This window comes from Salvelinus sp. IW2-2015, linkage group LG28 (genome assembly GCF_002910315.2).
Source record: "Salvelinus sp. IW2-2015 linkage group LG28, ASM291031v2, whole genome shotgun sequence".
In the NCBI taxonomy this organism is placed as follows: Eukaryota; Metazoa; Chordata; class Actinopteri; order Salmoniformes; family Salmonidae; genus Salvelinus; species Salvelinus sp. IW2-2015.
Genome location: NC_036868.1, coordinates 19,248,873 through 19,275,985, shown reverse-complemented (window position 1 = coordinate 19,275,985; position 27,113 = coordinate 19,248,873). Strand labels below are relative to the sequence as shown.

Here is a 27,113-nt window from a genome sequence, read left to right as displayed (position 1 = left end):
AAGCTGCGGTCTCTCTGCGGTTCTGAACACAACCCCACAGCAGCACTGACTCCTGAATGTTTTTCCAGAGCACACTACCAGATCCAGGAGGGTTTCTGGAGATTCGCCAATCTCCCGGGTGGCGCAGTGGTCTAGGGCACTGCATCGCAGTGCTAGCTGCGCCACCAGAGTCTCTGGGTTCGCGCCCAGGCTGGGCTGGGTTCGCGCCCAGGCTCTGTCGCAGCCGGCCGCAACCGGGAGATCCGTGGGGCGACGCACAATTGGTATAGCGTCGTCCGGGTTAGGGGGTTTGGCCGGTAGGGAGGGTTTGGCCGGTAGGGATATCCTTGTCTCAGTATGTAAAAATGAATAAAATGTATGCACTCTACTGTAAGTCGCTCTGGATAAGAGCGTCTGCTCTTGCCGGTAGGGATATCCTTGTCTCAGTATGTAAAAAATGTAATAAAATGTATGCACTCTACTGTAAGTCGCTCTGGATAAGACGGTCTGCTAAATGACTAAAATGTAAATGTAAAAAATGTTTCAGGAGCGCTGACAGACATGACCAAACACCTAGAGAGGCTGAAGTTCAGGGTCTGGGAGAAGATACAGGAGATAAAACAACACTTACTGTACTGTGATTACATAATGGAAATTACATTTTTAAATAAAAAGCGAGCACACACACCTCTGCTGGAAATTACAGTATACCATTTCGTACAAATTGAGACACCATATATATATAAAAGAAAAACATTTTTGTCTTGTTTTACAAGGTCATACTACAGTGCTCTGTTTAGCTCCCGTGACTATGGGTCCCAACACTGCTCACCCACATCTCATCCTCTCTAATGATCTCACCAGTGTGAGATACAGTAGAGAAACGGTTAGAGCAAACCGGGATCCTTAGGACGTCCCTACCCTAAACCATTTTACATTTCAACTTCAACGGGGTAGGGACGTCCCAAGGATCYCAGATAGCACAGACCGTAGAGAAACACAGCAGCTTCCTGACAACCTGAGAGATTTGATTAAATTATCCTGAGCTCAAAGGGCTTTGACTCAGGGACACACAGTTGTGATATTGCGGTTGGAGACAGTACAGACTGGATTGTCGGTGTGATGCCAGAGTCTGTTCTCAGGAAGGGAACCAGCCCTGGGATGAAATCTTGGGAATAAAGCACTGGTATGATGCATACACGACCCTAAGGGACAGACTCCCCTCACAGTGAGACAAAAACCCCAGAAGATCAGAGTGCTATTGGATTGGGACAGAGGAAAGCTGTTATTCTCTGATCCTGATAATACTGAGGACAAAAGGGGGTGCAACTCAGGGTGGCAGATAGCCTAGTGGTTAGAGCGTTGGGCCAGTAACCGAAAGGTAGCTGGATCAAATCCCCGAGCTGACAAGGTAGCTGTCATTGTAAATAAGAATTTGTTCTTAACTGACTGGCCTAATTAAATAAAGGTTAAAGAAAATCATAAAAATAATCAATATTAGGAGGGTGTTCATAAAGTTTTGTACACTCAATGTATGTATAAGAACGGAACAGCAGCTAGAGTTGATAACAACTGCCAAAATAATGGAAACACTTGAGTAAATGAGGGATACAAAGTATATTGAAAGTAGGTGCTTCCACACAGTTGTGGTTCCTCTGTTAATTAAGYAATTAACATCATCATGGTTTGGGTCATGTATAAAAATGCTGGGYAGGCCATTATTTTGGCTACCATGGTTATGCCCCCCATAGGATGACAGTGCCCCCATCCACAGGGCACACGAGTGGTCACTGAATGGTTTGATGAGCATAAACTAACGCAAACCATATGTCATGACCATCTCCGTCACCCAGGTCTCAACCCAATTGAACACTTAAGGGAGATTCTGGAGCAGTGCCTTAGACAGCGGCCGTGTTCCGAATACCCATACTAGCGTCCTAAATAGTCCTTTTGAGTATGCAAACAATAGCATGTAACATTTTGAAAAAGTAGTCTGCTTTAAAAGGCAGGATGTCATACTCATTTCGGCTTCTCATGTAGTATGAATGAATTGTAAACTTCTCGGGAGTTTCACACACACACAATTATTTCATACCAGATAGGAGGGCTAYGGAATTTGATAGTTCTCTGAAGGTAAACAAAAAAACAAATTGAAGATGGCTAAGACAACGAGCAGAGTCTCCTGTTGAAATGAAAGTAATTTTTTTTGTCCTTAAAAAGGATTATGACCATTTAATCGTATCTTTGAAAACAGATTGTTATTTGCAGCATGCCGTGCCTTTACTTTAGCTAAATACGTTAACTATGTGCTTTAGTAGGACTTGAAGTTGAATACCCGATAAGCTTGCTGTTATTGAGCAACAACTTCATATTTAACCTAGCTAGCCAGTTATATATGCGAAGCTGTAGCAAAGTAGTACACTACGCCCGTGGCATACTGCATACTTTTTACAAAACATTACATCATAAATAGTATGAGAAGAGGAGTACATACTATGCATTTTAAGTACATTGTACGCTAGTATGGGTATTTGGACACGGACAGCGTTTTTCACCACCATCAACAACAAAACACCAAATGATGGAATTTCTTGTTGAAGAAGGGTATCCCTCCAATAGAGTTCCGGGCAGATTGTAGAATCTTTGCCAAGGTGCATTGAAGCGGTTCTGGCTCGTGGTGGCCCATTGCCCTATTAAGATGCATTATTTTGGCAGTTACCTGTATTTGTAACAGTGGAACAGCACAGTTAAGCCTAATTTATCAGAGAATCAGACCAAATGTACATGTCTATATACTATATTGATAGTCTAWTAAATCTGTATTAAGCTTAAAAATGAATTACCCAGGCAAGGAAGTACTGAATAAAATATGATTTATTTGTCAAAGTAGATAGATCACAGGAGAGATCCCCCTAGGATTTTTCCCCCAGCAGTGGTGGCAAGGGTAAGGGGGTTTCTATTGCTGCTAGTGCTCGCACAATGATATGCTAGCTGTTCCCATAGACTTCCAGTTATTGAGCCATATAAAAATAACTTTTTTTTGCAGGACACACACAGTGACATACAAAGACACACAGCCGTACACACACGCACATTGTGGATAAAGAGTTAGTTTTTGCAATAGTGCTATTGCAAAAACACTTTTCTGTATCCTGCAACTGTAAAAGTCTGTTGGATTTAGGTACCATCGTTCAGGCCCAATTCGCCTGTGGTTTCAAGTCTCTTGGTGACGGACCGGGGTCTGTTTGGCAGCCCTCTCACTCCTTCCTCCCACACACCACACAGGCAGCTGGCTCTGGGGAGGTGAGGGGCGAACACCACCTCCAGCCTGCGAGGGGCGCTGGTACCGCCCTGCTCCCCGATGCCCACACAGCCTGGGAGGCGGAGCAGCATCAGCCTCACCATCACCTGGTTGGCCCAGGCCATGCCCAGGGCGGGCAGCACCTTATTGTCCACCAACCTGGGAAAGAAGCTGTCTCTTATACACATCTAGATGTGTATAAGAGACAGCACACACACACACACACACACACACACACACACACACACACACACACACACACACACACACACACACACGTACGTACGTCTCAGGGGGAGTGGGGTATGCAAACACCACTTTTTCCAATTCACACGTATTAATACACACTTCTACATCTGTGAAATAGGACAAATGTAAGCACCCACCTAATTATTACTACTACTACACAAAGACACACACACCCCTATACTCGTATCGCTCTATGCTAGTAAATATATCAGGAGACTCAAACAGCTTACCCAAAGTTACAGTGTGCTGGATCTGGCCCATCCATTACATCTGTCACCTGAAGAGGTACGGTGCAATAACTCATTACATTATTCTGAACATACTGCTTGCTTTTGTTTATCTATAGGGTCAGGCTACTATAACATAATTACATTATACAATATCAATAGAACATATCCAACATTATTCATTTTATTGATCCTTTATTTAAAACAGCAAAGTCACATTGAGATTAACACATCCTTTTCAAGTGAGCCAAGAATAATAATACATCATCTGACATGCATGTTTAGCAGCAGACCTGGGTGAAATACTCGGAAGTTTACGTATATACTCGAGTTTGCACTTTTGGAACTATTCCAGTGTTTCCCTACTAGTACCAGGAAAACCTAAATAGTCTGATATAGTGCATTTGACCCGGGTCTGCTGAGTAGTTAAGGCTCTTCCCTACCTGGTTGATGCACAGCACCGGGGTACTGTAGTTGTGACTCAGGCGGTGGAGAGTGGCGGCAAAGGCCAGCATGTGGCGGGCTCTCTCGATGCCCTCGTCCGCCTGGAACTCGCTGCGGAACAGGGCCGCCACTGAGTCCACCACCACCAGCCGAACAAGGCCCCGGGAGAGCAGAATGGGCACCCGCTGGGACACGCAGGCCTGCAGTGCACCCTGTTGGGAGAGCACAGAAACACTAGTCATATGTATATTAGGAAGCACAGGTGACCAGAAAGTATTAGCACAGGTTTGAGGACAGAGCATACGGTTCTTACAGTCTCACTAGAACAGCTTATGGAATGCTCATCATGTTTGAACCAAAATCTTTTGTATCTTTTATTTCTGCAATAAAATGGGAACATAACCCAACTACATATCTACGCCTGGAAAGCAAATTCCATGTTTTATAGGAATTCTCCACTAAAGTAGGTGTCTGTTGCACCAGTCTTACCAGATCGGCAGCATGCTCTATATAGATGTTGTCGCTGAAACGGATGCTCCGTATCAAATCCTGGGGAAGCTCTGGCCGCAGCCGAGCCTGCTGGGTAATGAGCTGCCGCAGACGCTTGATGGGAAACGAGTCTTCTGTGCAAATATACACAGCTCCTGCAGGTGTAAAGACACATGCACATACAAAATATCATGCCATAAGCCTCACTATCTGCCAATAATGAAAAAGTTACAATATTTAGAAAATACGGTTTAAGGGCAGAACATCAGGACAAAACACTGGCAACAAAGAGCTGGGTCGCATTTATTAGGGCATGCAATGGAAAACGTTTTAAAATGTTTTGCAACAAATAAACATTTGTGTTCCTTATTGGACAGGCTAGTCCAGTTTGTCCCTCCCCGATTCAGTCCATTTTATCCATTAGGTCACCTGAATTGAGCCCTCCATAYGCCAGTGGGTACTGCACAGAAAGACACAGCTGCAAGCCAAACTGGGTCTTTCCTGCACTGCTCTCCCCTGCCAGTTCTGTGATGCCGCTCAACGGTACACCACCTCGCAGTAGAGCGTCCAGAACGGGGCAAGCCAAACTTAGCTTGTGCCCAGGTTCCAAAGAGGGACACTCTCCACGGTGCACTTGTAAGGCTGTGTGAAAACAAACAATCCGTTAGTTTGAATAATAGACTATAACTTGTTTGAGCCTAGGATTGTAAAGCCTAGGCTACAATCAYTTCCGGGTGGCTGAATACAGTGGTAGAGTGCATCTCCAATTCTGGTGAGTTACTGGGTGTGCAGGCTTTTGTTAATTAATGCAATGCTGCAGAGGACTGCAGAGGACTTTTTAAACCTCCTGTTTTGGACTCAACCAGTGTTACCAACCAGTTTCTTTTTAAACTAGGCTACTTTTCCATTCGCTAGTCAGAAAAAAAGTCTGCCCTGCCCTCTTTCACTAGAATGAACGATATGCATCTTCTAGCAATCTATTGATTGAACAGGCGCCTGTCAGTCGCAAGGCGAGCAATGACAGGGAAACACTGCTGGTTTGACAATCTGCTCTGTCCCACCTCCCGGTACCTGTTGGCAGTGTGTTTTGTGCGCAGTGGTTGGCTGCAGTCAAACTTCTTTACATGGAGGAGGAGAGCATGATGCCCCTTCATCGTCTCTTTGTGAGAATTTCAGGGCTATACAGTGGGACCATTTTACTCRCACATGCGCCTAAAAATAAAAACATCCCAACAGAATGTTGCCACCACCATTGCTTCACCGTAGAGATGTTGACAGGTTTCCTCCAGATGTGACGCTTGACATTCAGGCCAAGGAGTTCAATCTTGGTTTCGTCAGACCAGAGAATCTTGTTTCTCATGCTCTAAGAATCCTTTAAAAAGTGCCTTTTGGCACACTCCAAGTGGGCTGTCATGTGCCTTTTACTGAGGAGTGGCTTCCATCTGGCCACTCTACAATAAAAGGCCTGATTGGTGGAGTGCTGCAAAGATGGTTGTCCTGGAAGGTTCTCCAGTCTCCACATATGAACTCTGGAGCTCTGCCAGAGTGACCATCTGGTTCTTGGTCACCTCCCTGACCAAGGCCCTTCTGCCCAGATTGCTCAGTTTGACCGGGCGGCCAGCTCTAGGAAGAGTGGTGGTGGTACCACACTTCTTCCATTTAAGAATGATGGAGGCCACTGTGTTCATGGGGACCTTCAATGCTGAAGAAATGTTTTGGTACCCTTCCCCAGATCTGTGCCTTGACACAATCCTGTCTCRGAGCTCTACRGACAATTCCTTCAACCTCATGGCTTGGTTTTTGCTCTGACATGCACTGTTAACCGTGGGACCTTATATAGACAGGTGTGCGCCTTTCCAAATCATGTCCAATCAATTGAAATTACCACAGGTGGACTCCAATAAAGTTGTAGAAACATCAAGGATGATCAATGGAAACAGGATGCACCTGAGCTCAATTTCGAGTCTCATAACAAAAAGGGTCTGAATACTTATGCAAATAAGGTTTTGTTTGGTATTTCTAAAAACCTGTTTTCGCATTGTCATTATGGGGTATTGTGTGTAGATTGAGGAGTACATTTTTTGAATAGGGCTGTAACGTAAGAAAATGTTGAAAAGTAAAGGGGTCTGAATACTTTTCGAATGCATGTTGACATGATTTTGCTGTACAAAAACATCTATGCAAATGTATGGTTTGCATCACTTAATGCCGGTCACATTTCAAGTGACTATGCATTGCACAAGTTAAAATGTGGCACTGACTCGCCCATGGATTGATGTTCCACCATTGTCTCAATGMAGAGTTTGGCGTTCGACTAGCCATGTGAGACACGTACGCGCAGTTACAAGTCTGATAATTATGCCCCATTTATATTGTGATGAATTTCATTACACTTGCCCCGCTACTGAATAGACAAGTGTGGTGTTTGTAACGCAAGATGGAGGAGAGCCTGTCTCTGAGATCGCATTTATTTTGGGAGATTGCAAAAATGACCTTTTCATTCAAGACAAATATATCGTTACAGGTGATAAAACATTTTGTTTAGTTACTTTTTCCCTCAACTTGTTTCTCTAACTTCATAGCAAGTCAAGCTAGCTTGCACTGCAGAGCAGATATCTAACGTTAGCTAGCTAAAAGCTAGGTTGACGATATCACTAGCTAGCGACCTCGACCTAATTATTATCATTAAAAACAACCGGCATTACCATCACAAACTCAGCAAAAAAAAAAAGAAACGTCCCCTTTTCAGGACCCTGTCTTTCAAAGATATTTGGATTTTTACAAATTAACGTCAGAGATCTTCATTGTAAAGGGTTTAAACACTGTTTCCCATGCTTGTTCAATGAACCATAAACAATTAATGAACATGCACCTCTGGAACGGTCAAGACACTAACAGCTAACAGACGGTAGGCAATTAAGGTCACAGTTATAAAAGCTTAGGACACTAAAGAGGCCTTTCTACTGACTCTGAAAAACACCAAAAGAAAGATGCCCAGGGTCCCTGCTCATCTGCGTGAACGTGCCTTAGGCATGCTGCAAGGAGGCAATGGGGATGTGGCCAAGGCAATAAATTGCAATGTCTGTACTGTGAGACACCTAAGACAGTGCTACAGGGAGACAGGACAGACAGCTGAGCATCCTCGGAGTGCCAGACCATGTGTAACAACACCTGCACAGGATCGGTACATCTGAACATCACAACTGAGGGACAGGTACAGGATGGCAACAACAACTGCCCGAGTTACACCAGGAATGCACAATCCCTCCATCAGTGCTCAGACTGTCCTCAATAGGCTGGGCTGAGGGMTTGTAGGCCTGTTGTAAGGCAGGTCCTCAMCAGACATCACTGGCAACAATGTCGCCTATGGGCATAAGCCCACCGTCGCTGGACCAGACAGGACTGTCAAAAAGTGCTCTTCATTGCCAGGGGTGATGGTCGGATTCGCGTTTATCGTCGAAGGAATGAGTGTTACACCGAGGCTTGTATTCTGRAGCGGGATCGATTTGGAGGTGGAGGGTCCGTCATGGTCTGGGGCGGTGTATCACAGCATCATCGGACTGAGCTTGTTGTCATTGCGGGCAATCTCAACGCTGTGCGTTACAGGGAAGACATCCTCTTCCCTCATGTGGTACCCTTCCTGCATGCTCATCCTGACATGACCCTCCAGCATGACAATGCCACCAGCCATACTGCTCGTTTTGTGTGTGATTTCCTGCACGACAGGAATGTCAGTGTTCTGCCATGGCCAGCGAAGAGCCCGGATCTAAATCCCATTGAGCACGTCTGGGACCTGTTGGATCGGAGGGTGAGAGCTAGGGCCATTCCCCCCAGAATTGTCCAGGAACTTGCAGGTGCCTTGGTGGAAGAGTGGGCTAACAACTCACAGCAAGAACTGGCAAATCTGGTGCAGTCCATGAGGAGGAAATGCACTGCAGTACTTAATGCAGCTGGTGGCCACACCAGATACTGACTGTTACTTTTGATTTTGACCCCCCCCTTTGTTCAGGGACACATTATTCAATTTCTGTTAGTCACATGTCTGTGGAACTTATTCAGTTTATGTCTCAGTTGTTGAATCTTATGTTCATACAAATATTTACACATGTTAAGTTTGCTGAAAATAAACGCAGTTGACAGTGAGACAACGTTTCTTTTTTTGCTGAGTTTATTTAAAACGGGAGGCAACAGTCATAATATAACTGGCTTAACAGCCAATGTGTAWTATTTAACATTACCATTCAAATAGTACTCACTTATAGGAATGGGTAATTGTTCACAAGTTGCTAGCTATCCTATAAAGTCATCACTGTGGTTTGGTAACTTCCTTCGAGTTTGAAATAATGCAGTGTMTATCTCGCAATGAAGTCTTCCAACAGCAAGGTAGTGTTGCGATTCCATTCCGTTGTGGACGTCCCCATTGAAATGCATGAYATCTGGCGCAACGTAACGGAGTGCTTATTTGTAATGTGAATGAGGCTTTAGAAGGCGAGCAATATCCACCGTTGTAGTACAGATTAAGCCTGAGATGGAATGTGAAGCTGAACCTGGTTAGCTTTAGAAAACCCAGAGTACATCTAGCTTGCTTTGTAGGATACCCCTCAAATGATGTGACATAACTTACATTTACATTTGAGTTATTTAGCAGACGCTCTTATCCAGAGCGACATACAGTACAGTGAGTGCATACCTTTTCATATTTTGTTTGTACTGGTCCCCCATGGGGATCGAACCCACAACCCTGGCATTGCAAGTGCCATGCTCCACCAACTGAGCCACAYGGGACTCTGTGTATATGAGACATCGGGCTTTAAAGGGTTAGTCTAGCCAGCACTAAAACACCCGTCTAAACGTAGCTAGCTAGTTGGTGTGTTAGTGCTGGGCTGGAATCAAACTCTGCACACCCAGTAGCTCTCCATGTTTGGAGTTGGAGAACCCTGCAATAGAATAGAGCACACCTACCTGTTACAGGCGAATGTCTGCGGTAAGAGACAGCAACAGCTATGTGCAGGTGTTGCACGTCTGACTTTGACAGGTGGGTGAGTCGTTGTAGATCCGGACCCGAGAGACTGAGAATCTCCCTCGCTGATTTCACATTAGCTAAGATCAACATAAATAAATAATGAGCAGATGCACCTACAGCATACATTTTAACACCACAACGTTGAAAGCGAAATGTTGTAGATACAGTGCCTTCAGATGGTATACACACCTGTTGACTTTTTCCAAATGTTTTGTATTACAGCCTGAATTTAAAATGGATTACATTTAGATTTTTTGTCACTGGCCTACACACCCGTATATTAATAAAAAATGAATAGCTAAAATGTTTTGAGTCCAGTATTCAACCCCTTTCTTCTGGCAAGCCTAAATAAGTTCAGGAGTAAACATGTGCTTAACAAGTCACATAATAAGTTGCATGGACTCACTGTGTGCAATAATAGTGTTTAACATTCTTTTTTAATGACTACCTCATCTCTGTACCCCACACATACAATTATCTGTAAGGTCCCTCAGTGGAGCAGTGAATTTCAACACAGATTCAACCACAAAGACAAGGGAGGTTTACCAATGCTTCGCAAAGGGCACCTATTGGTAAATGGGAGAAAAAAATGCAGACATTGAATATCCATTTGAGCATGGTGAAGTTATTAATTACACTTTGGATGGTGTATCAATATACCCACTCACTACAAAGATACAGGTGTCCTTCCTAACTCAGTTGCTGCAGAAAGAAACAGCTCAGGGATTTCACAATGAGGCCAATGGTGACTTTAAAACAGTTAGAGTTGAATGTGATAGGAGAAAACTGTAGTTACAATACTAACCTAATTGAGAGTGAAAAGGAAGCCTGTACAGAACAAAAATATTCCTAAACCTACATTCTGTTTGTAACAAGGCACTAAAGTAATACTGCCAAAAATGTGGCAAAGCAATTCCCTTTTTGGCCTGAATACAAAGTGTTGTATTGGATATGCTCCAAACATATTACTGAGGAGCACTCTCCATATTTTCAAGCATAGTGATGGCTGCATCATGTTATGGGTATGCTTTTAATCGTTAAGAACTGGTGAGTTTGAGATAAAAAAAACAAACAGAATGGAGCTAAGCACAGGCAAAATCCTAATAGAAAACCTGGTTGTCTGATTGCCACCAGACACTGGGAGATTAATTCACCTTTAAGCAGGACAATAACCTAAAACACAAGGCCAAATCTACACTACAGTTGCTTACCAAGAAGACAGTGAATGTTCCTGAGTGGCCRAGTTAAAGTTGTAACTTAAATCCATTTGAAAATCTGTCAAGACCTGAAAATGGTTGTCTAGCAATGATCAACAACCAATTTGAATTTTGAAAAGAATAATAGCAAATGTTGCACAATCCAGGAGTGGAAAGCTCTTTGAGACCTACCCAGAAAGACTCACAGCTATAATTTCTGCCAAAGGTGCTTCTACAAAATATTGACTCAGTTGTGAATACTTATGTAAATAAGATATTTCTATATTTAATTTTCAATAAATTAGCCAAAAAAATCCCAAAACATGGTTTTCACTTTGTCATTATGGGATATTGTTTGTAGATGGGTGATATATTAAAAGAAAACTATTTCATCAATTTTGAATTCAGTTTAACACAACAAAATGTGGAATAAGTCAAGGGGTATAACATTTGCTAAGTTTCCATGTCATATGGCAATACAACACAGGAGGTTGGTGGGACCTTAATTGGAGAGGATGGGCTCATGGTAATAGCCTACCACAGTATGAGTCATAACACCCATAAAACTTAACGGTCAAACACGGAAATGGTTCCAATCGTTTTTCCACCACTCGTTTTATCCATTGTGAATTTTAGAAACACTTCAAATAATGGCTGTGTATCGTGTAGGCTTACCCTGGCGTGATGTATTCATAACCATGTACATCTCTCTCAGACAAGGTGACTTATCAATATATTCGCCTGTATTTACCCCCTGAAATGAAATGCTAATTAGCTGCTATCATACAGCACTACAAATGCCTGTCTCAAACTTCACGTCACCTCACCAGGGCCATGATGACCTGGACAAGACTGCCTCGATTCGACAAAGGTAAGAATCTCTGGATTAACTATCTAATGTTAGCTAAATGTATTAATAAATTGGCTAAGGATTTTTTTTAAAGGACAATTAAATATGCCTGTAATCTAGCTAGCTAGCTCATAGTCAGATAATTAGCAACATTAGCCTGGCTAGATGGCTACATTAGCCATCTACTTGTCTAGTCATTTAAATGCATGAGAACCTTCTTTGGCTTTTATAAACCAACAGTCTAGCTTGCTAGTTAACTTAAATGGTGAAGCTAGGGCTAGGCGTTCTTGATAATGTTGGTTTGTGTCTGGGTGAGGGGTGGGACATTCTACTTCAAGTACTACTTGACTTGTAACTACCCTAGCTAGCTGTATTATTTTAGTCTGGCTTTGATAGGTTTCAGCATCCTCACTAGTCAACAGTGTGCTTACTTTACTGCGGGAAAACATTGATATGTTTGCTATAACGCTCTGGTCAGCAGATCATTAGTATAGCTAGTAGGCAAAGTTATGCAACCTTGTTTAGTCCTACCTGCTAGTGTTTTTTTAAATTAATTGGTACTCAAAACATTTGCTTTTTAGGTAGAATTACTGTCATGTTATTGATGCCAAATTGGAAACCTTATTTGATCCTTCTCTATTCCAGAACCAGTGGGTGTGCCTGAGTCTTGCCACCTCTCAACTAAGTAAGCGGTTTCAACTTGAAACGCTATTCTCCTGCTCTAGTCTGTTTCAGTCATTGCAGGAAGTCCTGAAGACCAGATGTGTGTGACGAATTTTGTCCCAGCCCAGCTCGAACACCGGACTTAAATAATCAGCATACTGAATCATGGCAATAGGCTATTTGTAATCAGGTATGGGCTGGGCTGGAACAAAAGCTTATACACACTCCTGCCATTCAGATCTGGATTGGTGGAGGGGGGTATTGATATATAATGCATGCKCCACTCTCAAGTTGAACTTGTTGACTGATGCCATGAAAGCCAACCACCCCTCAAGCTACCCCTTATTCCACACTGTGCCTTTTATGCCCATGGTCCCTCAACTTTGGGCACTGTGAAGCACTCCATCTGATCTCTTTATAGATGCAGACCCAAAGACATTCAAACAGCATTTTGAGAGCAAGCACTCCAAATCTCCAATGGTCCCAGTACTGGTTGATGTGCAGGCCTAAATTACCACAAACAATTGACCTACAGCTGGGGTAAGATTCTTCCATCATTCACACACAGTAGACATAAATGTAAACCACCATGTTGTCATCAATAATTAAGTTGTATGCCTTTTATGCCCCCCCCAACTTCAGACATCTTGGAACTCTCAAACTTATCTCTATAAACCCACCCTACCTTCACCCATTTTCCCTATGCTGCTTCCTTCACTTGTTCTTCTCCTGATTTGATAACCTCTAGACTCAGTAACATGTTTAAAAGTGTTGTGGTGTACTGTTTTTGCTACCTTTTTTTCTAGGGTTGCAAAGGGTCGGAAACTTTCGGAAATTTTTCATGGGAATCTTTCTTAAATTCATAAAAGAAAGTTATACGCTAACAGTTAACCTCTTTTGTGGGATACACAAGGCAATTCTAGGTCTTGTGGCATATTTTGGTTAAACTATTCCTAATTCAAAGGAATTGCAGCCCTCTGCATGTACAGTGCATTCTTCCATCACATGTACAGCTGATCCTCAAGATCTTGCACACTAATGAGATGCTATTGAGCCCACACTACTACACTGTCTGAGCCAAGGACTACATGCTTTCTGGTAAGTTTTGATTACAATACTGGGTGGGGTGAATATATATTTTACATGACATACATTATTTTGTGTTACTAGTAAATAGTAGCCTACAGCAAAGTGTGTTTAAATTATTTCTACCTTGTTAACAATTTCTGCTAGTTAGTCTTTGCTACCATGTGGGTTTTAGCTAGCTTGAGCCTGCTAACTGAGTGTTAATTCACCTGTTTCCATACATGTTTCATTTTAAAACATGTATCTTACAAAGGAGTTGTTTAATCTAACTGCTTAACTATTTATCTGTACATGGAATTGTAAGTTGTTTTTTTACTATTTAAAAAAATTATCTTTACAGGAAAATGCCACAGGGACTATCTGATGTGTGGAGACATTTTACTGCAGCTAATGTAGAAGGAAAAGCTGTGTACATTGGCAAATACTGTGCCAAATCATATGTGAAGAATGCAACACAGATGCAGAATCATCTGGCCAAGTGCATAAAGTTCCATCAGTGCCACAGTAAGCAACCTCTGACAAAAGTCCTTCTAATCAAGGTGAAGATTATGAACCAGACACCTTATTGATAGCAACAGCTCATGGTCCTCCTGGAATCATATGTTTTTTGACTCAATGGAGSAATGTAGTCAGAGAAATGCTGATAAATGTCTTGCTCGAACTGTGTATGCMACTGGTTCACCTCTGATGCTGACAGGCAATGTGTATTGGAAGAGGTTTCTGAATGTTCTTCGCCCAGCATAAACCTCTCCAACCAGACATGCTTTATCTACTCATTTGTACTATCTGTACAAATTAACTATTTATCTACTCTCTTCTCCAGACCATTTCCGGAGACCTTCTCCCTTACCTCACCTCGCTCATCAACTCATCCTTGACCGCTGGCTACGTCCCTTCCGTCTTCAAGAGAGCGAGAGTTGCACCCCTTCTCAAAAACTACTCGATCCTCCGATGTCAACACTACAGACCAGTATCCCTTCTTTCTTTTCTCTCCAAAACTCTTGAACGTGCCGTCCTTGGCCAGCTCTCCTGCTATCTCTCTCAGAATGACCTTCTTGATCCAAATCAGTCAGGTTCAAGACTAGTCATTCAAGCTGCAGACTGCTCTTCTCTGTGTCACGGAGGCGCTTCGCACTGCTAAAGCTAACTCTCTTCCTCTGCCTCTCCATCCTTCTAGACCTATCGGCTGCCTTTGATACTGTGAACCATCAGATCCTCCTCTCCACTCTCCGAGCTGGGCCATCTCCGGCGCGGCCCATGCTTGGATTGCGTCCTACCTGACAGGTCGCTCCTACCAGGTGGCGTGGCGAGAATCTGTCTCCGCACCACGTGCTCTCTACCACTAGGTGTCCCCAGGGCTCTGTTCTAGGCCCTCTCCTATTTCTCGCTATACCACACAAGTCACTTGGCTCTGTCATATCCTCACATGGTCTCTCCTATCATTGCTATGCAGACGACACACAATTAATCTTCTCCTTTCCCCCCTCTGATTAAACCAGGTGGTGAATCGCATCTCTGCATGTCTGGCAGACATATCCAGTGTGGATGAACCGGATCACCACCTCAAGCTGAACCTCGGCAAGAGCGACGCTGCTCTTCCTCCCGGGGAAGGACTGCCCGTATCCATGATCTCGCCATCACGGTTGACAACTCCATTGTGTCCTCCTCCCAGAGTGCTAAGAACCTTGGCGTGATCCTGGACAAACACCCTGCTCGTTCTCAACTAACATCAAGCGGTGACCCGTTCCTGTAGGTTCTACAACATTCGCAGAGTACGACCCTGCCTCACGCAGGAAGCGGCGCAAGGTCCTAATCCAGCGCAGTGTCATCTCCCGTCTGGATGTTACTGCAACTCGCTGTTGGCTGGCTCCCTGCCTGTGCCATTAAACCCCTACAACTCATCCAGAACGCCGCAGCCCGTCTGGTGGTTCAACGTTTCCCAAGTTCTCTCACGTCACCCCGCTCCTCCGCTCTCTCCACTGGCTTCCAGTTGAAGTCGACATCCGCTACAAGACCATGGTGGCTTGCCTACGGAGCTGTGAGGGGAACGGCCACTCCGTACCTTCAGGCTCTGATCAGGCCCTACCACCACAACAAGGGCACCTGCGTCATCCACCTCTGGCCTGCTCGCCTCCCTACCTCTGAGGAAGTACAGTTCCCGCTCAGCCCAGTCAAAAATGTTCGCTGCTCTGGCACCCCAATGGTGGAACAAACTCCCTCAGACGCCAGGTCAGCGGAGTCAATCACCCACCTTCCGGAGACACCTGAAACCCCACCTCTCTTAAGGAATACTAGGATAGGAATAAAGTAATCCTTCTAACCCCCCCCCCCCCACTTAAAAGAGTTAGATGCACTATTGTAAAGTGGTTGTTCCACTGGATATCATAACAGGTGAATGCACCAATTTGTAAGTCGCTCTGGATAAGAGGTCTGCTAAATGAATTAAATGTAAATGTAAATTTGCTGGATGCAGAGTTAAAGTGAAGGTCAAGCAATCCATAGAGACATCCGCAGACTCAATTGCAATCATCTCTGATGGGTGGTCGAATGTTTGTGGGCAAGGAATAATTAACTACATAATCTCCACCCCTCAAACAGTATTCTACAAGAGCAAAGACACAAGGGACAACAGACACACCGGGCTCTAAATTGCAGATGAGCTGAAAGCAGTCATCAATGACCTTGGACCACAGAAGGTATTTGCACTGATGAGAGACAATGCTGCGAAAATGAAGGCTGCTTGGTCTAAAGTGGAGGAGTCCTACCCTCACATCACACCCATTGGCTGTGCTGCTCATGCATTGAATCTGCTCCTCAAGGACACCATGGCATTGAAAACAATGGATACACTCAACAAGAGCGCCAAGGAAATGGTTAGGTATGTGAAGTTATAGCAGCAATCTACCACACCAAGCAAAGTGAGAAGAATAAGAGCACCACATTGAAGCTGCCCAGCAACACCCGTTGGGGGTGGTGTTGTCATCATGTTTGACAGTCTCCTGGAGGGGAAGGAGTCTCTCCAAGAAATGGTCATATCACACCGATATGGACAGCCCCATCAAGAGGATCCTCCTGGATGATGTATTTTGGGAGAGAGTGGTAAGCAGCCTGAAACCTATAGCAGTAGCCATTGCACAGATTGAGGGAGACAATGCCATCCTGTCTGATGTTCAGACTCTACTTGCAGATGTAAAAGAAAGAATCTGTACAGCCCTGCCCACTTCACTGTTGCTCCAAGCAGATGAAACTGTACTTCTGAAATACATCAAAAAGTGTGAAGACTTCTGCCTGAAGCCCATTGGACCCCAAGTATGCTGGCAAGAACATCCTGTCTGGTGCAGAGCTCAACAAGGCCTATGATTTCATCACTACCGTGTCTCACCACCTTGGCCTGGACGAGGGGAAGGTTCTTGGCAGTCTGGCGAAGTACACTTCCAAGCAAGGGCTTTGGGATGGAGATGCAATATGGCAGTCGTGCCAACATATCTCATCAGCCACCTGGTGGAGCTGAGGCTCTTTCCCCGGTTGCCTCCATCATCATCCAAATCCCACCAACATCAGCCGCCTCAGAGCGCAACTGGTCCCTCTTTGGGAACACACACCAAAGTACACAACAGGCTGACCAATACAAGGCTTGAAAAATTGGTGGCCATCCGGGCAAATTTGAGGCTTTTTGAGCCTGACAACGAGCCATCCTCAACAAGGTTGGAAAGTGACAGTGAAAATGAGGCCTCAGTCTGATGTTCAAGAGGTGGACATTGAGGAGGTCCAGGGAGAAGACATGGAAGCCTGAGAGGAAGACAACCAAAGYGTTMGTTTCTAGACTATAATTTTAAGAATGTATGTTGAAAATGTTTTTGGGAGATACGATGGATCATTAGGGATCATTCAATATTCCCTTTCTTTTGTTGTTTGTGCTGGTCTAATTCCTCAAAATGGAAAAGCAGAAGAATCTGTGCGCTCTCAGATAATAATAATAAGTTCATATGGTGCTCTTCCCAGGTTTGTGACATTGATGAATTAATAATTTTACTTCTATTCATATGTTATGTATTAAAGGCGTACAAATTGTTTACTATTTTGATTATTTTAAAACAATGTATTTGTTGGAGTTCGGGTGTTTGACATGATTTGATCAATGAATAGGTGCATTTTTGTCAATTAAATAAACTTATTCATTCATGATTATGGATATATTCTGCAATAAGTTTCTGGCTTTGAATCTGCAACAGAACATGTCAACAAATTAGTTCTGAATTGCTTTAAAAGATGCACTACGCGGAAATCGCTCCGCCATTTACTGGTTGCTAAAATTCTAATGTTTGCCTAATTTCAGTTTGTGACAAAACAAGCAAGAATCATGTTGTGAATAATTGTACCATCTAAAAACGCTGTGAAATAACTCTTCTATAACCAAAAATATTGTATTTTCAGCTTTTTTGAAGCTGGTGTACAAAACTTTAAGTAAACGACGTCAAAAATAAACTTAATGGAAAGCATAGCAATAGTGCACATAGAACAGCTCTACAGCTTCTTAAACTTGCTTTCAATGATAATGACAGATCTTTAAAACTCACATTTCACTGTGAATTGTTCCGGTCGCCCAAAAGGTTAGATATTGTAGCTTTAATACAGCAGTACATTCTGACATCATGAATTGAAATAGATCTCACCTTGTTCATATAGTTGGCAGAAATTATAAGCGATTCAATAAAGATCTGCACCGGGTGAAGGAGAAGAGGTTCTTGTAAAATAAGGGTATGTTGCTAGCTATATAGCTTCTTTGCTAAATCTGGCCTCGTATTCATGGAATATTATACACTACATGACCAAACGTATGTGGACACCTGCTCGTCGAACATCTCATTCCAAAATCATGGGCATTAACATGGAGTTTKTCCCCCCTTTGCTGCTATAAAAGCCTCTACTCGTCTGGGAAGGCTTTCCACTAGATGTTGGAACATTGCTGCAAGGACTTGCTTCCATTCAGTCACAAGAGTTGCTTCCATTAAGTCACAAGAGCATTAGTGAGGTCGAGCACGGATGTTGAGCGATTAGGCCTGGCTCACAGTTGGCGTTCCAATTCATCCCAAAGGTGTTTAATGGGGTTGAGGTCAGGGCTCTGTGCAGGCCAGTCAAGTTCTTCCAAACAGATCTCGACAAACCATTTCTGTATGGACCTCGCTTTGTGCACGGGGCATTGTCATGCTGAAACAGGAAAGGGCTTTCCCCAAACTGTTGCCAAAGTTGGAAGCACAGAATCTAGAATGTCACTATTCTGTAGCGTTAAGATTCCCCTTCACTGGAACTAAGGGGCCTAGCCCGAACCATGAAAAACAGCCTTAGACCATTATTCCTCCTCCAACAAACTTTTGTTGAACTATGCATTCAGGCAGGTAGCGTTCACCTTGCATCTGCCAAACCCAGATTTGTCCATTGGACTGCCAGATGGTGAAGCGTGATTCATCACTCCAGAGAACACGTTTCCACTCCTCCAGAGTCCAATGACAGTGAGCTTTACACCACTCCAGCTGACGCATGGCATTGCACATGCTGATCTTAGCATGGAAACCCCTTTCACGAAGCTCCCGACGAACAGTTATTGTGCTGACATTGCTTCCAGAGGCAGWGTTGCAACTGAGGACAGATGATTTTTACGTGCTTCAGCACACAGCAGTCCCGTTCTGTAAGCTTGTGTGGGCTACCACTTCGCGGCTGAGACGTTGTTGCTCCTAGACGTTTCCACTTCACAATAACCACACTTACAGTTGACCGGGGCAGCAGTACAAGGGCAGAAATTTGCCAAACTGACTTGTTGGAAAGGTGGCATCCTATGACAGTGCCACGTTGAAAGTCATTGAGCTCTTCAGTAAGGCCATTCTACTGCCAATGTTTGACTATGAAGATTGGATGGCTGCGTGCTCGATTTTATATACCTGTCAGCAACGGGTGTGGCTGAAATAGCTGAATCCAGAAATTTGAAGGGGGGTCCACATACATGATATATGCAAATGTACTGGCATAGTATGCTGTAAAATACAAAATGCATAAGACAAATAACACAACTTATAACGCAACATGCAACAATTTCAAAGATTTTACAGAGTTACAGTTATATAAAGGAAATCAGTCAATTGAAATAAATTCATTAGGCCATAATCTMTGGATTTCACATGACTGGCATATCTGTATTCCATCTGTCGGTCACAGATATCTTTTATTTTAAAGTACGGGCGTGGATCAGAAAACCAGTCAGTATCTGGTGTGACCAGAATTTGCCTCATGCAGCGCAACATATCACCTTCGCATAGAGTTGATCAGGCTGTCGATTGGTACCTGTGGAATGTTGTCCAACTCTTCAATGGCTGTGCAAAGTGGCTGGATATTGGTGGGAACTGGAACACGCTGTCGTACACGTCACATCCAGAGCATCCCAAATATGCTCAATGGGTGGCATGTCTGGTGAATATGCAAGCCATGGAAGAACTAAGACATTTTCAGCTTCCAGGAATTGTGTACAGATCCTTTCGACATGGGGCCGTGCATTATCATGCTGAAACATGAGGTGATGGCGGTGGATGAATGGCACCACAATGGGACTCAGGATTTCATCACGTTAACTCTGTTGGTTCAAATTGCAATTGTGTTCGCGGCCCATAGCTTTTGCCTGCCCATACCATATAACCCCACCATGGGGCACTCTGTTCACAACGTTGACATAAGTAAACCGTTTGCTTCCACACGACGCCATACACAGTCTGCCATCTGCCTAGCACAGTTGAAACTGAGATTCATCTGTGAAGAGCACACTTCTCCAGTGTGCCGAAGGCCATCGAAGGTGAGCATTTGCCCACTGAAGTCGGTTACGACACCGACCTGCAGTCAGGTGAGGACAATGAGCACACAGATTWGTTTTTTTTGGAGACTGTTTGACAGTTTGTTCAGAAACTCTTTGTTTCGAGCAAACCCAGTTTCATCAGCTGTCTGGGTGGCTCATGTCAGACTATCCTGTTGGTAAAGAATCCGTATGTGGAGGTCCTGGGCTGGCGTGGATACACGTGTCTGCGGTTGGACGTACCGACAAATTCTCTGAAACAACGTTGGAGGCAGCTTATGGTTGAGAAATTAACATTTAGTTATCTGGAAACAGCTCTGGTGGACATTCCTGCAGTCAGCATGCCAATTGCACGCTCCCTCAAAACTTGAGACATCTGTGGCATTGTGTTGTGACAAAACTGAACATTTTAGAGTGGCCTTTTATTGTCCCAATCACAAGGTGCACCTGTGTAATGATCATGCTGTTTAATCAGCAAACCGTGCCAATATATCCTTCAAACACCAGCTTCAAGGGCATTATCACTTTCATACAATGGGTTACCAACATAGTGAAATAATGATTGACATATTTTCATTAAAAAAAAAAAGTATTTTGATTACTTTATTCATACTATTTCATCCTTCCACAAGATATAGTCCTGACACAAATCTAGGGTTGCTACCCAAGCCGGCTGATCATTCGTTCTATCGGCTTGATTGTCAGACGCGACCCAGTCTTTTGTTCGTTCTACATGTTCCATTGCCATACTGGCTGGCAACATTCTTATAACCCTTTCTTGCTAGCCAGCCAACTACGGCTAAATTCCAGTCATGTCAAACAGTGCCGCCAGAATAACAGCAAAGTAGCTGCATTTGCGTTTGTTTAAGCTGTTTTCTAGTGACATTTATTTGGATACACACACAACAATGAGCTAATGATGTACGATTTTTCCTGGCATAGAAAATATGCTTTCTCGTCAGGACACTTGTTCAGAGGAACTAGCCAATAACACAATCACTTCAAACTGAAGCTGGAAAGACATCAAACCAACTGCATTTCGTTTCACCTGTTGTTTTCTCTTGACATTTCTATGTATACATCCATAAAAATGCTGCCAGCTGATTCATGATTTCGACTGGCTGACTAGATGCCTGTCCGTCTCGTCCTGACATGTGCATTACTATGGGACAGCTGGATATCGAATTTCAATATTGAAACAATGTTGCAAATATCAGAGACAGACAGCAATGTTTATACAAATCTCTGCTATTGAAAATCAAATGCTAGTCTAAATTAAATGTGAGATAACGTCTAGATGCTTTTTATAGTGGAAATCAAATGTATAAATTGGCTGGCAGGGCTGATCACAGTGGATTGCACAGTGAGATGGAACAGAATAAATAGGCATTTCAACATCATAGCTTTAGCCCGTGGTAACTTGTGGAATATACAACTGGGTGGTTCGAGCCCTGAATGCTGATTGACCGACAGCTGTGGTATATCAGACTGTATATCACGGGTATGAAAAAAACCATTTCATTTTACTGCTCTAATTACTTTGATAACCAGTTTATAATAGCAATAAGGCCCCTCTGGAGTTTGTGGTATATGGCCAATATATCACAGCTAAGGGCTGTATCCAGGCACTCCGCGCATAGCTTCGTAATTACAAACAGCCCTTAGCCGTGGTATATTAGCAATATAACACACCGCTCGGGCCTTACTGCTTAATTATAGACACGGGCTGGAATGCGGTTTTAACCAATCAGCATCCAAGATTAGTCCCACCTGTTATATAAAGTTAGCTAATGAACGTCTAGTCGAATTATGGCTAGCTAGCGAATGTCCGTTTATTTTTTACCTTTCTTTACGGCTGCTATAATCCTTGGGTTGAGCTCCAATTGTTCCCAATCCATATTTCCCATACATACCATTTAGTCTGGGATACATTTCGCCATTCTGTGAGGCATCAGCAAGCAAAATGTGAACAGCTTGCTGGCTAACTATTGTGGTAACAAAAATACTGGAGGACTGGCGCGCGAAATACCCGCCCACAAATCGTCATCACAGAGCGCGTCGCACTCTGTTTCGTGTTGGAAGGAACTAAATACAAATTTAGGGGTGTACATTTAAAAACTTTTTTTGAAAGCAATAGCTACTAACTGTTAAGTGATTTCATTATATTTCGGTGTACATAATAATTGGGATACATAAATAAGAATACTGTGTACATAGTTTCAATAAATGCAATGATATACTCATCCTGAAGTTGTCATCCTTACCCTGAAAATAAAATATTTGGTTTAGCTTATGCCGAGTAGGTTTTGCGAAAGTCAAAACACCAAAACATAAGCTACCTCGTCGAATGGGATATGAAATTAGCTAACAATTACCTTTTTAAACGGCATATCGTATCACGTGAACATGTTTTGAGAACCAGCGTTTAGCATATGCACAGTCTTTTTACTATGAGAAAAGAGTTAACCAAGTATCCATAGCATCTGAAGTGTTTCCTCCTGTACTGGATTTCTTTGTCGCCATTACAAGAACTAGCTAACACCGCGCTGGTATTACACTTTGAATAACGTCAGGTAGCTTGCTATATATAAAGATAGTAAGTACTATCTCGGCTTTGAAACTTAAATGAAAATATATTTTGGCATGCATGTCTCCCCTTCTGCACTAACATTACAGTAGTGGGTGTGTGATATCTAGTTGCTAATGTAGCTAGCTACACATTAAATGGGTTAGCTAGCTGATTATCTTGACTTTGGTACTGTTGTGACAATGAGCGCAAACATGTCCCACGTTACTGTAATGTAAACATGTGTTGTCTGAACTATTTCAGTAATTGCTTGCAAAATCTTCTCTAAAGCAATATATTGATGGCTTGTCAATTGTGGTCTACTGGTGTAATCAACACATTGCATGGGGAATGTGTAAATACGATTATGTAGCCAACGTTACACAGAAGTGACAAATTATCCTCTTTTGATACAGGTTTATTTGGGCGGACACCACAGACATGACTTCCCGCATATGCAAGAACTGTGGTTGTTCCGAGATCGACCTCGATCAGGCTCGGGGCAATGCAGTATGTACGAGCTGTGGGTCTGTGCTGGAGGACAACATCATCGTGTCCGAGGTGCAATTCGTGGAGGGCAGTGGTGGGATTTCGTCAGCTGTGGGGCAATTCGTCTCAGCAGATGGTGAGACCTGCATATTGCATAAGACTTCAGCATCACAAAAAATAGAGAAATAGAGCTTACCACTATGCAGTATTACACAAATATCCTCTGCCCAAAGCCAAAATCCATATTTAGAGAAATATTGCATATGTGAAAATGCACCATATTACATGCAAACTTGTCTCCGATGTTAAGCAGACAATTTAAGAAAAGTGCTTCACAAATAGAAAGACAACTGTTCAAATAAGCTTGATGGTATTGGGAAGAAATCCTTGCAGTTAGATTAAACAAAAAGTATATATAGTGCATAATGACATCATAAGCACTATGCTACATAAATGTTTCACAAATCATAGACTATCCATGCCTTTAGGGGGAAAAAAGAAAAAAAGRAAAAAAATCAGCATTTGGCTACATCTTGTGGGCTTTGCTAAATGTTTCATAACCCCCATGCTGTTTTCTTATGATTTGAGAAATAGTAACAATAATAAAGTCTTCACAAACCCATTATGAAGTGTTCACCCTCAAAGTTGGAATGAAAGATACTGTTCTAAGTTCAGTTAATTGTGTTATGGTCTTGCTGTAAGGCCAATCATAAAAAATAATTGCACATCATACATATGGGAATTTTAAATGAATGATATGCATATGGTTTTGAAGTCTACAATCATGCCACTAGCCCAATATTAGACCTCTGATTAATGAATAAGACAAGGTCTATGGGCATTCCATAGCGACTGCGTTTGAGAACTTCTGGTACAATGACTACCTGCTAGCAGCATGTGCCCCATGTCCATAGCTACATCCATATATAAAAAATATTCGGGAGACTTCTGATTAAAAAAAAGAATAATCATTTGCATTGGAGCGGTATTTATTAGAGAGAAGTAAAGTTAAAGATTTTGTTCGGGCGCCAGGCAGGTATTAACCATGCCAAAAGGAAAATAGAATAGAGTACCACTACCAGACCCACACACATCAGCAGAAGAGACTCCCTAGAGTGTAGCCTGTTTACCAGATAGCCAGTGGAGAGAAAAGAGAATACACACATCACAGCACAGGGGTAACCCCACCCAGAATACCTCATACAATAATAATGGCAGAGCAATTGAACAGCAACTTCATACAAGAAAGAACCCAGCCATCAACAGAGGATTTGCAGTAATATTTATTATCTTCCAGTGGAGGAGTGCAGAGCGTATGTCATAGTCACAACAAAGGCCTTAAAAATGTCCACAATCTTCTCAGCCACATGTCATTAGTACACCCCACCTCAATACAGTTCAAATAACAATACACAACTTGCAAGCAACCTCCCTTTTAACTAAAATGTCCACCCAAATACTTCTGGCAGGGCAATAATAGTCCAGCTCTAATGAACTTCAATGGGAAGTGCATTTCAAAAATAGAAAGTCTGTTACAGGGTAAAGCACTGGAACGATAGAGGGAAGAGAAAGAGAACAAGAGAGATCTTAGCTGTGGTCTTCAGACGTGCCGGTGTACTGTCTGACCGTCCGATGGTTTGTATGTCAAAGCTTCGCAACAATGTTGCTACTAATCCATGCGATCCATAACCGGCGCGGTCCCAAACGATAACAACCACGACCTAGAGCGGTCACACCGATGATTGAGTTAAATACTTTATAAACTACACACGCTGAAAATAAACAAAACTTCTGCAGCATAGCACACACAATCAAACTGGCGCGCCAACCAAGAGCTCCTCCCGAGACCTGAAAGAGCTGTCTTTATTTCCTCCTTCCTTACTGCTGATGCGCTCTTAAAGTGGCAGGGCACGGTGAAGGCTCCGTGCAGGATTTCGCCACAGCGTCACCGAACAATGAACAAGAAACTTAAATCAAATTGGTCACATACATATGGTTAGCAGATGTTATTGCGAGTGTAGCGAAATGCTTGTGCTTCTAGTTCTGACAGTGCAGCAATAGCTAACAATTCCACAACTACCTAATACACACATCTAAGGAATGGAATAAGAATATATAAATATATGGATGGGCAATGACAGAGGCAAGATGCAATAGATGGTATAAAATACAGTATACAGTGATCCCTCGCCACTTCGCGGTTCACTTATCGCGGATTCGCTATTTCGCGGATTTTCATAATGCATTTTATTATTTTTTTGGTGCATTGTGCTCTGCATTCTGATTCGCTAAAAACTCACTCCCGCTTCTTGTATCAAAACATGCTACGAATTGTGCTATCATTTTGTCGTCTCGTGCAGTTATGTGTACGTACATAAAACAGCTTGGCAAATTTACATTAAGTTGGCCAAATTATCTTGTAATTTCGAACATCTCCTAAACCCATAATGTCGACGAAACGGCCTACACGTGAGTCCTACAACCTGACAGGATGCTCTCAATTGTGCATCTAAAAGTTTGAGGGTTTTTGGCGACAAAACAAATTTCTTGAGCCTCCTGAGGATGAAGAGGTGCTGTTGCGCCTCACCATACTGTCTGTGTGGGTGGACCATTTCAGTTTGTTCATGATGTGTATGCCGAGGAACTTAAAATTGTTTCCTGAAGTTCACGATCATCTCCTTTTTCTTGATAGGGGCGGCAGGTAGCCTAGTGGTTAGAGCGTTGGGCCAGTAACCGAAAAGGTTGCTCGATCAAATCCCCGAGCTGACAAGGTAAAAATCTGTCATTCTGCCCCCTGCACCTTTGATTCAAAGTTGGGTTAAATGCGGAAGACACATTTCAGTTGAATGCATTCAGGTGTACAACTGACTTTTGTTGACGTTGAGTGAGAGGTTGTTTTCCTGACACCACACTCCGAGAGCATTCACCTCCTCCCTGTAGGCTGTCTCGTCATTGTTGGTAATCAAGCCTACTACTGTTGTGTCGTCTGCAAATTTGACAGTTGAGTTGAGGCATGCAGTCATGGGTGAACAGGGAGTCAAGGAGTGGGCTGAACACACCCTTGTGGGGCCCCAGTTTTGAGGCTCWGCGAAKATGTTTTTTCCTACCTTCACCACCTGGGGGCAGCCCATCAGGAAGTCAATTGCACAGGGAGGGGTTGAGACGGAGGGCCTCAAGCTTAATGAGCTTGGAGGGTACTATGGTGTTGATTGCGGAGCTATAGTCAATTAACAGCATTCTCACAGGTATTCCTCTTGTCCAGATGGGATAGGGCAGTGTGATGGCTATTGCATCATCTGTGGACCTAATGGGGTGGTAAGCAAATTAAAGTGGGTCTAGGGTGACAGGTAAGGTTGATCCTTGACTAGTCTCTCAAAGCACTTCATGATGACDGAAGTGAGTGCTACAGGCGATAGTCTTAGTTAATTTACCTTTGCATTCTTGGGTACAGGAACAATGGTGGCCATCTTGAAGCATGTGGGGACAGGAGAGCCCACAGTCCTTGGTAGCGGGCCGCGTCGGTGGCACTGTATTATCTTCAAAGCGAGCTAAGGTGTTTGTCTGGAAGCAAGACGGTGTCCGTGACGTGGCTGGTTTTCCTTTTGTAGTGAGTGATTGTCTGTAGACCCTACCACATACGTCTCATGTCTGAGCCGTTGAATTGCGACTCCACTTACTCTATACTGACATTTTGCTTGCCTTGGAGGGAATAACTT

At 43.3% G+C, this 27,113-nt stretch overlaps 2 protein-coding genes across 5 annotated transcripts in view; one reads left to right on the top strand and one right to left on the bottom strand.

Annotated features, from left to right (window-relative positions):
- Positions 1-2,835: 2,835 nt before the first annotated feature.
- xrcc3 (X-ray repair complementing defective repair in Chinese hamster cells 3) lies at positions 2,836-22,395 on the bottom strand. Of its 3 annotated transcripts, none has more exons than XM_023974328.2 (7): positions 22,256-22,394; positions 9,652-9,789; positions 5,119-5,331; positions 4,690-4,844; positions 4,200-4,412; positions 3,760-3,806; positions 2,836-3,439 (listed from the first exon to the last, which is right to left on the bottom strand). In XM_023974328.2, the coding sequence occupies exons 1-7, from the start codon at positions 22,272-22,274 to the stop codon at positions 3,157-3,159; spliced, it is 1,068 nt and encodes a 355-aa protein (XP_023830096.1). In that variant the 5' UTR covers positions 22,275-22,394; the 3' UTR covers positions 2,836-3,156. The 3 variants fall into 3 exon arrangements, with proteins under 3 accessions (XP_023830096.1, XP_023830095.1, XP_023830097.1); XM_023974327.2 differs by having other exon boundaries at positions 22,186-22,393; XM_023974329.1 differs by lacking the exon at positions 9,652-9,789 and having other exon boundaries at positions 22,186-22,395.
- A 242-nt stretch (positions 22,396-22,637) lies between these two features.
- The window catches only part of brf1b (BRF1 general transcription factor IIIB subunit b), a 136,567-nt gene continuing 132,091 nt past the window's right edge, over positions 22,638-27,113 (top strand). The window contains exons 1-2 of one of the 2 annotated variants that reach the window (XM_023974222.1): positions 22,638-22,915; positions 23,325-23,533. In XM_023974222.1, the coding sequence (XP_023829990.1) occupies positions 23,350-23,533 (184 nt within the window). In that variant the 5' untranslated portion in view covers positions 22,638-22,915; positions 23,325-23,349. Of the gene's footprint in view, positions 22,939-23,324; positions 23,534-27,113 lie in introns of both variants that reach the window. The other variant, XM_023974221.1, reaches the window with a different exon arrangement.